The 15,248-nt window shown below is 37.2% G+C and overlaps 2 protein-coding genes across 2 annotated transcripts in view; one reads left to right on the forward strand and one right to left on the reverse strand.

The window, feature by feature from the left end:
* The first annotated feature begins 5,049 nt into the window (after positions 1-5,049).
* LOC132168058 (small ribosomal subunit protein bS1c) lies at positions 5,050-8,828 on the forward strand. Its single transcript, XM_059579128.1, has 7 exons — positions 5,050-5,419; positions 6,263-6,538; positions 6,828-6,908; positions 7,370-7,651; positions 7,734-7,844; positions 8,151-8,237; positions 8,517-8,828. The coding sequence occupies exons 1-7, from the start codon at positions 5,120-5,122 to the stop codon at positions 8,634-8,636; spliced, it is 1,257 nt and encodes a 418-aa protein (XP_059435111.1). The 5' UTR covers positions 5,050-5,119; the 3' UTR covers positions 8,637-8,828.
* Positions 8,829-9,309: 481 nt separating this feature from the next.
* Positions 9,310-15,248, reverse strand: part of LOC132168057 (uncharacterized) — a 13,522-nt gene continuing 7,583 nt past the window's right edge. Inside the window, exons 8-14 of the mRNA XM_059579127.1 lie at positions 14,077-14,229; positions 12,492-12,646; positions 12,203-12,308; positions 11,131-12,078; positions 10,537-10,618; positions 9,938-10,300; positions 9,310-9,712 (exon numbers count right to left, since the gene is read on the reverse strand). Of these exons, the coding sequence (XP_059435110.1) occupies positions 9,522-9,712; positions 9,938-10,300; positions 10,537-10,618; positions 11,131-12,078; positions 12,203-12,308; positions 12,492-12,646; positions 14,077-14,229 (1,998 nt within the window). The 3' untranslated portion in view covers positions 9,310-9,521. The remainder of the gene's footprint in view (positions 9,713-9,937; positions 10,301-10,536; positions 10,619-11,130; positions 12,079-12,202; positions 12,309-12,491; positions 12,647-14,076; positions 14,230-15,248) is intronic.

Here is a 15,248-nt window from a genome sequence, read left to right on the forward strand (position 1 = left end):
AGAGGGGGCAAAGCTAAAAAAAAAAAAAAAAAAAAAAAAAAAAATTAAAGGGAGATACAAATATTATTTTGGGGGAACAAAAGTATCATTTTAGAGGGGCAAATTTTGAAAATTTTAAGGGGACATTCATCCCCCACCCCAAGATGTGTGTCCGCCCCTACTAGCACATATTAACAAATTATAAAAGAATTAGAAAAGAGTTATATAGTTTTTTTTTTTTTTTTGGACATTAGTGAAAAATCTTTATGGGGGTTTGAATGTCATTTTCATTTGTATAATTGATTCCAACAATATTAGACATGTATATGCTGTACATGCAACCAACTGAAACAAATGTATGGAGTGCTACAATAAAATAGAATAGAATCTGGCCTAATAATTTAATTTGCATGAACTTTTTGAACTGGGAAAGAGGAGCTGCTAAAGTTGAAAACTATATATGAGAATTATGTTGTACGTGCCACGTGGAGATCATTTGTGTCATATCACTCATAATTTAGAATGCGAAAATATAAAGCGGAATAATAAACAAGAGACACAAGATTAAGCTGGTTCTGCGATATGCCTACATCCACACACTAAAGCGTTATAAGCTACATCTTGCTTTTATTGAAATGATTTTATTGTACATAAGAGTTTCATTATATAGAGCTTCATTATAGACCTCACATACCATGCATATGTGGGGGAAGGTGGGCTATATGGCTGTTAAATTTGATATGAGTAAAGCATATGATAGGGTGGAGTAAGATTTCTTGGCAGCTGTGATGAATCGGATGGGGTTCGACAATCGTTGGACCCACCTGGTGATGATGTGTGTTAAATCTGCAAATTATGAGGTTCTTATAAATGGTTCCCCAACCGGTCGAATTTCCCCTTCTAAGGGAGTTCGATAAGGGGATCCCATATCACCTTATTTATTTTTGATTTGTGCAGAAGCTCTTAGCTCCCTCATGATTTAGGCAGACAGCAACGGTGACCTTGTCGGTGTGCCCACTTCCAAAAAGGGACCCAGACTTAATCATATTTTCTTTGCGGATGCAGCCTATTATTTACTAAAGCTACTCCTCTCCACTGGTGTAAAATGACAAAAATTTTACATGAATATGAGTTGGCATCAGGACAACGGCTTAATCAAGAAAAGACGTCTGTATTTTTCAGCCAAAATACCCCATTGGAGACACAGCAGGAAATTTTACGGATGGCGGGAATACCATCAACGCAGCAATATGATAAATACTTGGGTTTGCCGGCGTTAGTGGGGAAGTCTCGCAATCAAGCTTCCAAAAGTATCAAGGACAAGGTGTGGAGGAGGCTGGGTGATTGGAAGATTAAATTATTGTCACAAGCGGGGAATGAGATTTTGTTGAAAGCAGTGATCCAAGCCATCTCGACGTATAGCATGAGTATTTTCCTTCTTCCCAAGGAACTGTGCTCTGAGATAAACTCACTGATGCAAAAGTTCTGGTGGGGACATCAAGAAAACGAATCGCGAATTCATTGAATGAAATAGAGTCGGATGGGGATATCAAAAAAGCAGGGAGGAATGGAATTCAGAGCTTTGGTGAGCTTCAACAAGGCCCTTCCACTGCCAATGACATACATGATCCAATCTCCTCCACAAACTTTGGATCTGAAGAGCAGGGCGCATCACTTAATTAATTGGGAAACGAAGTGGTGGGACCAAAATAAGTTGACTGACTTACTTACGAAGGAGGAGGTAGCAGTGATCAATACCATTCCGATTAGTCACACAAACCAACTAGATTGTCATATTTGGCGGTGCACTAGTTCGGGTACGTGTTTTCTAGGTTAAACGCGCATATCATTTGGCAAAAGAGTTGGAAGATAGGAAGTCCTCGGAGTGCTCAAAAAAGGTGAAGGATAGTCCCCTTTGGAAGCTGCTTTGGATGTTGCCAATACAAAATGTCGAAATTTTTTTTTTTTGGGAGAGAATGCCATAATTTGCTATCTACAAAAGATAATTTACTCTGCAGGAAGGTGGCGAAAGATCCTTTTTGCCCAATTTGTGAGACGGAACATGAAACTATACTGCATGTTTTATGGGGGTGTCCAGCAGCTATGAATGTTTGGGGAGGGGGGAAAGCGAGTTTTCCAAAAAGTCACTACTAGCGAGGTTGATTTTAGACAAGTTGCAGAGATTATGATGAATAGATGTGAGAAGGACGACTTTGCTATGTTTGTTCAATTAGCCCGTCAGATTTGGTTGAGATCTCAGGTGGATTTATGAAAGAATTTTTACTAGCCCAGCGTGTGAAATCCACGTGCAAGCGCGTGAGATCCACATGCAGGCGCGTGAGGACCACGTAGCGGCGCGTGGTGGCTGGAATGAGACGATGCGGAAGCGGTGGAAAGCTAGGAGGCCGATGAAGACATTGGTGTGGCGCATCGGAGCTGTGGAAGATCAGAGGGCAACAAATCTGGATTTTAAAAAACCGAATTTGAGAATCACCAAAAAACCGTGAACGACGCCTTTGAAGGGGGTGGAACACGGCCAGAGGGACACGACCAGGCAGGGCAAGGTGGTCAAGGAGAGGATGAACGATGGCGTCACTGTTCAGAGGTAACAAAGAAAGAAAAAGAAGAGGAGGGAAGGGAGATGACCGCATTAAGCGGATCGAGGAGAAAAGGGAAGAAGGGAGAAAGCAAAGTCTCTCCCTCCTCCCCTGAGAAGAGCCACACAGAGGCGGTGAAAGGCCTCACGAGGAGGTGGAAGGTTGTAGAAGAAAGGTTCTTCTCTTAGGAGAGAGAAAAGAGCTTTTCTACGGATTGTTGGAGAGCCTACAATCGTGCAAGTAGGGTACTTTATGATTGAGTCATTGAGATTGAGGTGAATAAATTCTACATTAATTCCATCACGTTTATAAAATAGCAAGTTTCACCATAAGCATCATCTCATCTCTTTTGCCCTTTTTATTTTTTTATTTTCTTTTTCAATTTATTTCTGTCCAATTTAAACCATAATTAAGCTTGAAATAGTATTGATGGTTAAATTTTCTAAAAGGCTCAAAGAATATTTTTATAGCTTTTTTCACTCAATAAAAAGTTATATGAACTTTATTTAATTTTTCATATCAAAATTGACATAAAAAATTTAAAGGAAAAAATACATTTTACCCCATTCAAACACAAATTTCACCCATTTTTTCACTTTTGCCCCCATAATTTTTTTTTTTTTGCTTTATGTTTCTGTTTTGGTTATTTTTTTGTTTCGTAAAAAATGCGTGGAAGTTTAAGGAGGTTTTTTTAAAGTTTCTCTAAAAAAAAAAAAAAAGTATTTTAAAAATTTTGACAGGATTTAATGAAAAATCCTAATGGATTGGTAAAATAGGGGAAAAAAATGAAAGTTGGATACAATAAATTAATACTTTTTAAAATATGAAGATATGATTGCAAAAGTGATGAAAGATTAGACGTTATGACCGAATTTTTTCAAAAAATAAAAAACATAATGACTTACCAAAGCTCAAAACATTCAGGTTCATGAGTGCCCAAAAAACTATGGGCCCATCAATTTCAGCTCAATTTTTATTGCTCCCATGGCAGGCATACCAGATTTGAACACTCTCAATGAACATCGCCTTGTCAACTTCTTTTTGACACGGTAAGCTTTAATGTCCAAAACTACCAAGAAAAATACTGGTTTTTTACTCTATTCTTTTGGCTCAGTGAAATTCAAGACTGTGTCGCGGAATTTGGATCTTTTTCAATTTATTTGAACTAAAAAATGTCTAATTAGTTATATTAAAAGAATATTTATGTCATATTAAAAAGTAAAAAGACAAAAATACTTTTTAAATATAACTAATTGAATACTGTTTCAAGTCTTTCTAACATCTCTCAATGCAAATTCATGGAGGTTCTATGATTATTGTCGTGGTCCTTGGTGAGGGCCATATATTATATATAGGCTTTTTGTCAACGGCGGAGCCAAATGGTCATTTGCTTCCTCTTATCCCATTGACTAGATGGCACTTTAAAAATGCTTTAAGACTTACTATGACGAATTATGTTGCCTTCACAACTTCAACTCTAAAGCCTATTTGCAAGATCACTTACCAGTAATGGTGGTTCAGTAATCTTAAAGAAAAAAAAAATTGAAGTGATTGGATGTACGTGTATTAAGATAAGAGTTCAACTTCTGAAATAAAAATATTTAATCATATTAGTATTATCTACATTTGAGATAATTGTTGAACTTATGGCTGACAGGGCGCACAAGATTCTCTTCCACAGCACTTCCATGCTACGTGAGCAATTTTCATAACCACCTCATGAGTCCCGAATCTCAAGCATAGGACATGATGGGAAGTAGAATAACATGAAATAAGCCATTCCAAATACCATCATAATGGAGTAACTAGCGGTAAGCAGTTGAGTACAAGTCATTATAAAACTTAACTCAAAATCAGGTGGAGAGAACTTTTTCATCTCCACCCAAAAACTAGTCATATTTTTATTTTGAGCCAATTTCTCATATATATACTAACTTAAACATCATAGTTATTCACTGTTGGCTCACACTAAAAACTAGTCATATTTTTATTTTGAGCCAATTTCTCAGATATATACTAACTTACGCATCATAGTTATTCACTGTCGGCCCACGCCGACAAACTTCATTGCCTACTTTTCTCCTCTTTTGTAGGTAATTTTGATTGCTATTCCGGCGCAAGAAAAACTGCTATAACATATACTAATTTGCAAACTTTTAAAAAAAAAAATGCCTTAAACAGATGACCAATTATAAATTCGTACTATTTTAAGATTGAGCTTCATAATTGTTTTTTATTTTTCGCCTTAACAAGCTATGACTTAAAAGAAATTGTTTTCGATCCTATTATAGCGATTATTTTTCGTCCTTATAGCTTCTAATTTGAAATAGGTTAAGAAAACTTTATATTATATCGCCTTAAGAAAAACTACAACTGCCTTAACAAGTTTATTTTCCATCCATGGGCCCCGTTGAAGAAGCCTATCTGAGGTCTTCATCCATTCTAATTGTAGTGTTTCAGTTTCTTTATCTTATCTGACCCAACAAAACACACACACACACACAAGAAGCTTATTCCACAGAGGGAGAGAGAGAGAGAGAGCCATGGCGTCTTTGGCTCAGCAATTCACAGGCCTGAGATGCGCACCACTCTCTTCGTCGCGACTCTCGAAGCCCTTCTTCACTTCAAAACAAACCCACAAGCCCACTGTGCAGCCCTCCATTGTCGCAGCCGCAGTGGCAATCTCAAACGCACAGACCAAAGAGAGGGCCAAGCTCAAACAACTCTTCGAAGAAGCCTACGAACGCTGTCGTACTGCCCCTACAGATGGCGTCTCCTTCACTCTCGAGACCTTCCATACCGCTCTCGAGAAGTACGACTTTAATTCTGAGCTTGGGACCAAGGTTGGTTGCCCACTCTTTTATGTCCCTGAGTTTTTTCGATGCTTCTTTGAAATTGAGGATGGGAAATGGGTCTAGAGTGAGAGCTTGTTTCTGGGTATGAGCTAGATTGAGGAATTATCAATGAGGGTTATGTGAAATTTTTATTTGTGAAAGTTAGGCATGCAAGGAATCGTGGTTTCGTGCGAGTTTCCCAAATGGGTGGGAGCTAAAATGAGGAACTTTATGTTAGTTTTTGTGCTATTTGATATTGGGTATGCGTGATTGGATTCAGATCGAGTGCTGCTGCTGAGTTTGATATTGCAAAAAAATTTGATGGGAAAAAGGATGAAGTTGGTGATGGTCATGAGTTTGGGGCGCCTTTCGTTTTTAATAAGACTGGTTATTACTAAAAAAAGGATGAAGTTGTTGGTGGTCATGAGTTTGATTTGTTGCAGATTTCAATTAAGAAGAGAACAATTTTTTATTTTATTTTATTTATTTTATACATTTTGATTGAATTTAAAATCTTATGCTTCCACTGGGGTTCGGTAGGAAGGGTTCTGCCTTTCCTGAATTATGTACTAAAAGCCTAAAATGATTTATTTCTTCCAAGTTTTAATTTTGGCGAGGATAAGGCTGGCATTAATTTTTATTTGAAAAGAAAATAGGATAAGGCTTTCATGACTTTGATTTATGAAATAGAATTTTCTTATGAGGTGCAGAAGGAAGCCTGTTGCCTATTACTTTTGTTATTTGATTGCATTTCATTCTTTTCACGCATAATTGCATTTGTATAAACAAGTACACAGATACATGCACAAGAGGAAGATTAGCTTGCTGAGTTATATGGATATTTTCTCTCAGGTCAAAGGAACCGTGTTCACTACAGATAATAATGGTGCACTAGTTGACATTACTGCAAAGTCTTCAGCATACTTGCCTGTCCAAGAGGCGTGCATTCACAAATTAAAACATGTGGAAGAAGCAGGCATAGTTCCTGGTTTGAAAGAGGAGTTTGTAATTATTGGTGAAAATGAAGCTGATGATAGCTTGGTCTTGAGCTTAAGAAATATCCAATATGAACTTGCATGGGAAAGATGCAGACAGCTTCAAGCCGAGGATGTTGTCATCAAGGGTAAGGTGGGAATTTGCACACCAAGAATTTTGCTTTTGTTCTAGGTTTTCTTTTGTCTGGAATATTAGTATGCGATCCTTGTCCAGTATTTTCATTGAGGCAATGAGTGATATGTTAAGCATCTTGTGTATTGTTCACGTAGTGTTGCCAGTCAAGTGCTTTCTTGTACCTTTGTAAAGTCTAAAGAATCAGTTGAGGAAGTTTTGAAGTTCTTACAGTAAATCTTTCCTTCGTTTTTTTATTTTTATTTTTTATTATTTTTTTTAAAATTTAATTGCTGGAATCTATATGCAGGTAGTTGGTGCAAATAAAGGTGGAGTGGTGGCTCTGTTGGAAGGCCTTAGAGGGTTTGTTCCTTTTTCACAGATATCATCGGTTAGTTCTTAAACATGGCTTGCACGTTCCAAGGCTCAATTTAATAGCTACTCATAGCAATTATATGAAATATATATATATATAGGTGAAAAAGAATTTTGAGTTGGACGTGGTAGTTGAGGTCAGGATGAACTGGCTGTAATATTGGCAACCCTTAAGCGTGAATCAAATGATGATAAAAGCAACAACTATAATTACTTCCTAACAAAGTATGCAAGATACTTATTTGATGTCATGTTGAGAAGTTCCTCCCAGACTAGTCTTAGATTAGGTAATTATTCTACCTGACATTATCTATTTGATTGGATTTTATCTTGTATGACTGAGAGAATAAGATCTTCATGCCAACATATTTTCTTTCTTCCAACATGCACCTTTTCCACACTGAGCTTCATAATTGACATACGATAAAGTTCCAATTATTTGTAACCCAAATTTTATGCTTCTTGCAAATGTATTAGAAATCAACCGCAGAAGAGCTTCTTGATAAGGAGCTTCCACTGAAGTTTGTGGAGGTTGATGAGGAACAATCGAGGCTTGTCCTCAGTAACCGGAAAGCCATGGCTGATAGCCAGGCACAACTAGGAATTGGATCTGTGGTTATTGGAACTGTGCAGAGCCTAAAACCATACGGTGCCTTCATTGACATTGGTGGAATCAATGGCCTTCTTCATGTCAGTCAGATCAGTCATGATCGTGTCTCAGATATTGCGACAGTACTTCAACCTGGTGATACTCTTAAGGTAAGTCCATAATTTAACTTCTTGGCAGAGATTATGCTACTCTATGGAAATGAACACTTCTAAACTAATTCTCGTGGTGTAGGTCATGATACTGAGCCATGACCGTGAGAGAGGCCGAGTAAGTCTTTCTACAAAGAAGTTAGAACCTACTCCTGGAGACATGATTCGCAATCCAAAGCTTGTTTTTGAGAAGGTATTTTCTGAAAATGATCCTAAGCCTCACTACCCATTTCTTTAACGATTATATGGTAAATTCTAGTGATAGAGCTTAATCCTGTCTTTTGGTTATGTTCTTGCCATAATTACCCATTTCACTGCCAATGAGAACTTTTAGTGTGACTAATATCTTGTAGTTTCAGTTGACAGAGGAAGCACCAAAATGAAGTTGTTTAGCTCATGCTTCCCTTTTTTCTGATACATGATTTATTTCTGTTCTTGCTCCCAAGCATTTTGAAATTAGAGAGAAACTATAGTAATGTTTCTGATTCTGGTCTGACAGGCCGAGGAAATGGCTCAGACATTCAGGCAGAGGATTGCTCAAGCTGAAGCTATGGCTCGTGCAGACATGCTTAGATTCCAGCCTGAGGTACTTGTTTAGTTATATATCCTTAAAGATTTGAACTCGGTCCAAAATCGTGAAGAAATTAGGAGACACATAGAAGACCAATATTTGATTTAACAATGAATTTGAGTTGTCAGCTCTTGACCTGCATTTGTGCACTGTGGAAAAGTACATGAACTAACAGTCCTGAAGTTCAGGGACTCAGGATCCAAGGGCTGGGATGCATTCTCTGCTTTATTTTTGAATTTGAGCGTCTGTCCATTTTGGTGAGCCTAAATGTGCAAATACTCTTCCCATTTGCAGAGTGGACTGACCCTAAGCTCCGACGGAATCTTGGGTCCGCTTACTTCAGACTTACCGGCAGAAGGTCTAGATCTGAGTGACGTTCCTTCAGCTGTAGAATCACGATCGAGACATGCATAGCTTTCCTCCTTTTTGTATGTTCCTATGTTATTTGGCTTGTAAAATTCTTATTAAAGACCCTTGGGTCCGCCTCTGGTCTAAATGTATGATTCCTCAAATTTTATTGTTGTTGATCACATCGCCTCAACTTTTTTTTCTTTTCATAAAATTTTCTAACTAATGTTACTTTATGTGCATACTTTCCTTCGTGGTGCTGTGATCTTGTTATTGATTAGTGGTCTTTATATACGAACCAACATCCTGGTAATGATTTATCTGGACATTAAATAAGCAGCCTAATGTGCACAGGTTCTGAAGGCAAGTAGGGGAACATTTAGAACCTCTTGCCCTTCTCAGAAACAGAGTATATAAAGATTGCAAAAATATTATGAGATTCATTTGAAGCAGTACTTAATTAAGGAATCAAATGATCATCAGCCTTTTGTTCTTATTTGGGTATTCAATTATCTAGATTTAACTAACCTGCCTCGAATGTTTATTTTTATCATTCTCTAGCTAAACGTCAGTAAGCCCCAGTGCTGTGTTATAGAAGCACAGGATTGTAGATTGAAAATTGTTGGCCTGATTAGAGATGAGATAATGTTGGGTTGGATGATCTGTGAGTAAAGAATTTAGATCTACACCAGAAAATTATACCTTTTGATATTCAAACAAACCAAAAAAAAAAAAAAAAAAAAAAAGGAGCCAAGGAGGGGGCTAGTTTTCTCATTTTTGTAAATACACTCATATTTTTTTCCCCCCAAGTAGATTGAAGGGGCTAGTTTTCAGAAGTCCTAATCTGAGAACAAAACTGAACTTCCACAAAAAGCATAAACATGATGGTGACATGCCAAATTTGAAGACCCTCTGCTTGATTTCAGAAACACCCACTGCACACCAAGCTGGCTAGCTTCCTTTGCTGCTCTTCTTACCTTTCTTTTGCTTCTGTTTCAACTGAGTCAGTCCCGCAGAAGTTACCTTTACATTGCCAACAATTGCAGCAACTAGCTCAGGGTCTGTACATGCTTTCATCAATTCCTTCTCTCTAGTTGATGCTTCTGGCATGTGGCTAAACAAACTCATGGCGGTTTTTGCAGCTACAAAAAAGTGAAAAAAAAAAAAACAAAAAAAAACAAAAACAAAAACAAAATAAGAGAGAATAAATTAGCAAATCTACAAGATAGTCTTTGAATGTGGGGCTCAATTCACACCATAATGCTCCACAGATTAGCCCCCGCTAATTTATTTCAAGAAGACAAACTTCAAAGCAAATAAACCTTGTAGAAGTGTACATTTTAAGAAAAATGGAAACATTGGAATACCTTTCCCTTTCTTTGCAGTGCCTGGAATTATCTTGACACGGTATTTATATGATTGAACTGCATTGTACGGAGCACAGACAGGCACAGCATATAAGAGAACATCACTAGGCAGTGGATTCCCAGTCAAGTAATCAACATCATTCAATTTCCCCTTCTCGTCTTCACCAATCTCATGGATATCATCCTCTTCCATAGCCACCCTGTCCATTACAGAGGCAGTATCACCCAAAACCACATGGGAATCGCCTTCAAAACTACCATTTGAATGACTATACGAAGATCCATCTGGATGCTCTTGACAGTCCCGGGCCAGGTGACCAGCCTTCTTACACTTGTAACATATTTTTGGAGCATCAGAAGGACCTGCCAGATTAAAATAATAGATATCAGAGGACCACTTTAGATGATCCTAAAAACCAAGACAAAATATTTTGTCATTAATGTTACTTTGTGATATATGACAATTTGATATATCAGCTCCCAACTATAGATTCTCTACCGTCAAATGCTTTTGAGGGAAGTAAAACAATCATGTATAAAACTAAAAATTACATAACTGCCATTGACATTTCTGATGGCCAAAAACTTGAAAAACATACCACTATCAGGTTTCTTCCCTTTGACTGTAACTGCATTTTCATTTTTTGTCTCTCCATCTGTCTTGTTTATTTTTCCAGCAGACTGAAAATTCACAAATATTAAGTTTCGAAGAAATTAGTTGGGTAATTAGAACATGATAATGGAAGAACAACGGAGCCTCGGAGAGGTAAGGAACAAGTTTACATCATTATTTGTCGAAAGAAATATCAACCACTTGAACATATTTTATATGCTTAGATCCAACTTGAGCATAATCTTTCACAAGATTTAGGAATTGGCAACTAGAATGATGAGTGTACTTAACGAACTCCACTAATCTAGTTGTGTATTTATTGAGTATACATTTCTGAAAGGAAAGAACTCAACTAGAGCAGTGTGAAAAACAATGAAAACTTTGCATTACTCTATGAGTAAGGCCACAGATACACGCCCCCACACACACATAGCATGGCCATGGATTTAGCGGCATCAACACGTAAAAAAAGAGACAAAAACAAATTATATGTAAGGATAGAAGCAATATCAGGATTTCTAATATCAGGATTTCTACTGACAACTAGCATAGAAAGAATAGTAAAAGTAATTATACTCACAGCCAGTAAAGCCATACGAAGGTTCCTTTCTTCCTCATCTTGATCGGCATACTTCTCCTTCATCTTCTTGAGTTTACCTCTCTGCCCACGACTGATTTTGACAACACCTGGCTTTGTAGTTTGAACTTTTTTCTCTTGATAACCGACAGAAGCATCAGCTTCTTTTGGTTTTTCAGTTTCCTGCTCAACATTTGCATCTACACCCGCATTGTTCTGGTCTTTCTTGAGCTTTCTTCTTTCGGCCTTTGAGATATAAGGTTTATCTTTGACTATAGCTTTCCTCTCTTCATGATTATGCTCCTCGAAAGGATCAATGTGGGAAGCTTCAAGCTCATAACTTTTACCAGATATACTAGCAGATCCTAGCCCAAGAGCTCGATCAATGAGGTCCTCAAGTTGCGGGTTGACTGGAGCAACAACATTTCTAGCATTACCAGATAAATTTTCCTTATTAACACCACCCAAGGTGGTCCTCTCCTCAACAGGCAAATCATGTGAATCAATAGCTTCTTTAGCATTGGTGGTAGTTGAGCCACTATGAGCATCTTCAACTGCAGATCCCTCAAATACTGATTTAAGTAGATCTGCAGATGAATCAGGAATGCTTTCCAGTTCTACTTTAAGTGTTTCATCTGTGGCTTCATTCTCTGACTCTGAATCAGATTTTTCTTCGAGAAGATGACTTTCTTCAACATCATTTATCCCTTCCTCTTCTCCTCTTACCCTCCTTTCATTTAAATGTGATCCCAAGGAGCTCTCATCCAAGCGAAATAACAACCCAAAGCCCATAATAAGAGGGTGAGGAGGAAGAAAGTTTTTCTTCCCACGGATCATAAAACTCCCGACTGTAAGATATTCCCCAGTAGGAGCAGTTTTACTGACCTGGTGAGGATAAACCCACCAAGCGCTAGTGACGATCTTTGAATCCCATGCCTGACTATGGCAAACCTACACCACATTAAAAGATAGAGTTGAATCATAAAGTATCCTGTGTGTACTATTCGCTCCACTGCAGAAACATTTGATGAAGTAAAATTGGTATTAACAATACATGGAAACATTACTGACTTACCGTGAAACATCCTGTTTGGTTTAAAGTCAGAGGAGGTACTGGTTGTTCAGGCCTGTGATTTTTTATCACAGTACTGGAAGCTCCATGCAGATCTGCATGGACATACCTGTTACATAATCCAATCAACATAAGAAGCAGGCATCAATTTAACTTCTCATTAAACCTAATGACAAGCATATTCATAAAATCTGAAATAATTGAAGATATCCTCGATTTTCCTAGAAAAAGATAAATATCAGAGACAGGAATTGGCACATATTACAATAACATGATGATAGCATTTACTTACAGATCTCCTTTTGACATATAGCGTTTGACTATCATCTCATTCTGTTGAGCATCACGGCCACTGATAACCAAATAGTTCTCACTGCTGATGAACCAATTGAATTTTTCAAACCAGTGAACCTTGCGCATATGTGAAATTGTGGCAACAGCTTTTTCCTGCATTATTATTTATTAGAGAAGACAAAATTACATACAACATTGTATCTAAATTGACAACAGTAAAAAAAACAAAAATCAGTATGATGGCAGGTAACAAACTGGCAATTATCTGCTGGTCAGTCTGTTGTTCCTTTGATACAAACACTGTTGAACCCATATATTAGAGATTATTTAAACCGATGTTGACACCCATAAACACCCAGGTTAATTCCCAGCAATCTATGAGTCTCTGGTGATAGTCAGGAGAACCTGATCACATTCATCTTTTCAAGTGGTGTTGAGAAGGGCATGCTCAGGTCCAACTTGGGTTTTAGCTTGCAACAGGGCTCTGATTTGCATTTTAGCAGAAACTAATTATAGTGCTCATCTTGTGAATTGATCATTAAAAAATTACCACTTACCCCATTAAAGAAATAGTCATATTCTAACATATCAGCTTTGATCCAGAATGGTAGATACAGGGACTAAAAGAACTTCCTTAAACTACTACTAGCTGATTCCACTACTAGTTTGAATCTCCCCTTCCCCCTTCCCTTGGGGCCAATTACTTATCAAAAATAAAATATATCCTTTTTGCATTGCAGTTCATACTATATAATCTTTAATGAAACAAACGTGGTGCAACACAACCCTCCTTGTGGGAGGATAACATATGAGATCTTTAATGTGTCCGAATTAAATATATTATTTATCTTCTTAACTGAATTTTTCATTTTTAGCCAGATCATAGCCATAGTAATCAGGTCAGAGAAGTATTTAAGATTCAGGCCCACAATCTCTCATTACACCATGATCATCAACCCTACGTCCTACGTAGCAAGTTTTGCATTAGTGTTGAACCTACTTTCTACAAGTTATCAGTGTAAGGACTATCACAAAATCAAATAAGCCAATGCTCGAAATATGTTAAACCCTGATGCCACCAGCCACCCTGACCTAATTCATGATGATCATGGTGTCAAAATGCCTATGATTAAGAACCATCAACACATCAATTTAAGATTCAGGCCCACCCTGTCAAAATGCCTATGATTAAGAACCATCAACACATCAATTTATGCACGTAAGTTAGCAATCTGGTCCATATCATATGTCATGACATTAATGACTACTGATTTTAGAAAATTAAAATGTATATCCAAAATAACAATGCCCAATAGAATGGAACCATTGAGCCAATGATAGTTCAGTTAACACACAAAATTAGAGTATCAGCAGTTCAGCAACAATATGTAAAGTAAAAATACTAAGCTTACAAACAAATTTTACAAAAAAACTTTTACAACATGATGTGGCACAATATGATTGGGTTTCTCAAAAGTTGAATTTATCTCATTTCCAATCATGTTGTGCTACATCATGTTGTAAAATTTTGTTTGTAAGCCTAGCATTCCTTTATATAAAGAATTACTACAAGGTGAAGCTACCTGTGAAAGCTGTAGACGAGTCTTTCTTTCAGCAGCTTTAAAAGCTTTATCATGTGATGTAATGGTCTTTTCATGTTTGCTCTCCTGTTTTTTCTTCATTTCATACCACCGCCGAGCATTGGCATGCGCTGAAAGAGCTAAATCAACTTCAACCTAAAAAGTCAAATTACAATAACCAAAGTATTAGTTTTAGACACATCTTTTTGATTATATAGATTAGGAAAGCTCAAAATAATGTCCAAAAGAAAGACAAGCTTTCATAAGAGAGATTGTTGAAAGCATGACAATGATGACAAGAATAACTATAGAACATTTCAGCATTGATAATATACTAAAATCTTATTCGTCATTCAACTGGTAAGAAGATGTTAGACAGTTTATCACTGACTTCTTTACACTCATCTAACACTTTGTGCATAGACTACTCTGAGAACTGTCCAATCTATCATATTCCAAAACCTCAACGCAGTCCACAACAGCAAGTCCTCCCCTCAACTCATTAGCAGCATCCCCCTTCAACTGGCTCAAAGTAAACACAGATGCAGCCTTCGATCCTTCAAAAAAGGCTGGCACTATGACGTAGCGGAAGACTAAGGTAACTAATCAAAGAGCAGCGTCTTTGATTCTGCAAGGAGAAGCGTCTTCGTCTTCTACCCAAAAAGATAAAACAAGCCCGCAGGCTAAAAGAAGGATAAAACTCCGCAGAGTATTTGAGAGAGAATTCTCTGATTTTATAATAATTCAATTGATTGAGTTTTACATAATAGGCAAGCCTATTTATAGAAGAGAAATACTTGTAGAGAAAGTAAACCTACTTCTAGTAGAGAAAGTAAATCTAATCCTAGTAGAGAAAGTAAATCTAATCCTAGTAGGAAAGTAAACATAATCCTATAGTAGTAGTAAACCTAATCCTAATAAGGAAAAGAAATAAAGTCCTAATAAAATAAAATAAAATCCTAATATAAAATTGACAATCAGCGGGAATCGTGGCAATCTTTCCTTTTGTACTTCCATTGTTTGAGAATAGCTAAAATTCTGATCAAGCGGCGCTGCTCTAATATTATTTTTGATATTTTCTTTATTTTCGTTTTTACTGAAAATAAAGATAAATATCGTCCTACATCAGACACCCCCACTTGAAAAAAACTCGTCCTCGAGTTTTCTTTGGGACA

Source organism: Corylus avellana, chromosome ca1, assembly GCF_901000735.1.
Source record: "Corylus avellana chromosome ca1, CavTom2PMs-1.0".
Taxonomy (NCBI): Eukaryota; Viridiplantae; Streptophyta; class Magnoliopsida; order Fagales; family Betulaceae; genus Corylus; species Corylus avellana.

Coding starts and splice junctions, on each gene's coding strand:
- LOC132168058 (XM_059579128.1), top strand. CDS start 5,120: ATGGCGTCTTTGGCTCAGCAATTCACAGGCCTGAGATGCGCACCACTC. Junction 6,909..7,369: donor CTTTTTCACAGATATCATCG/GTTAGTTCTTAA, acceptor CAAATGTATTAG/AAATCAACCGCAGAAGAGCT. Junction 7,652..7,733: donor AACCTGGTGATACTCTTAAG/GTAAGTCCATAA, acceptor CTCGTGGTGTAG/GTCATGATACTGAGCCATGA.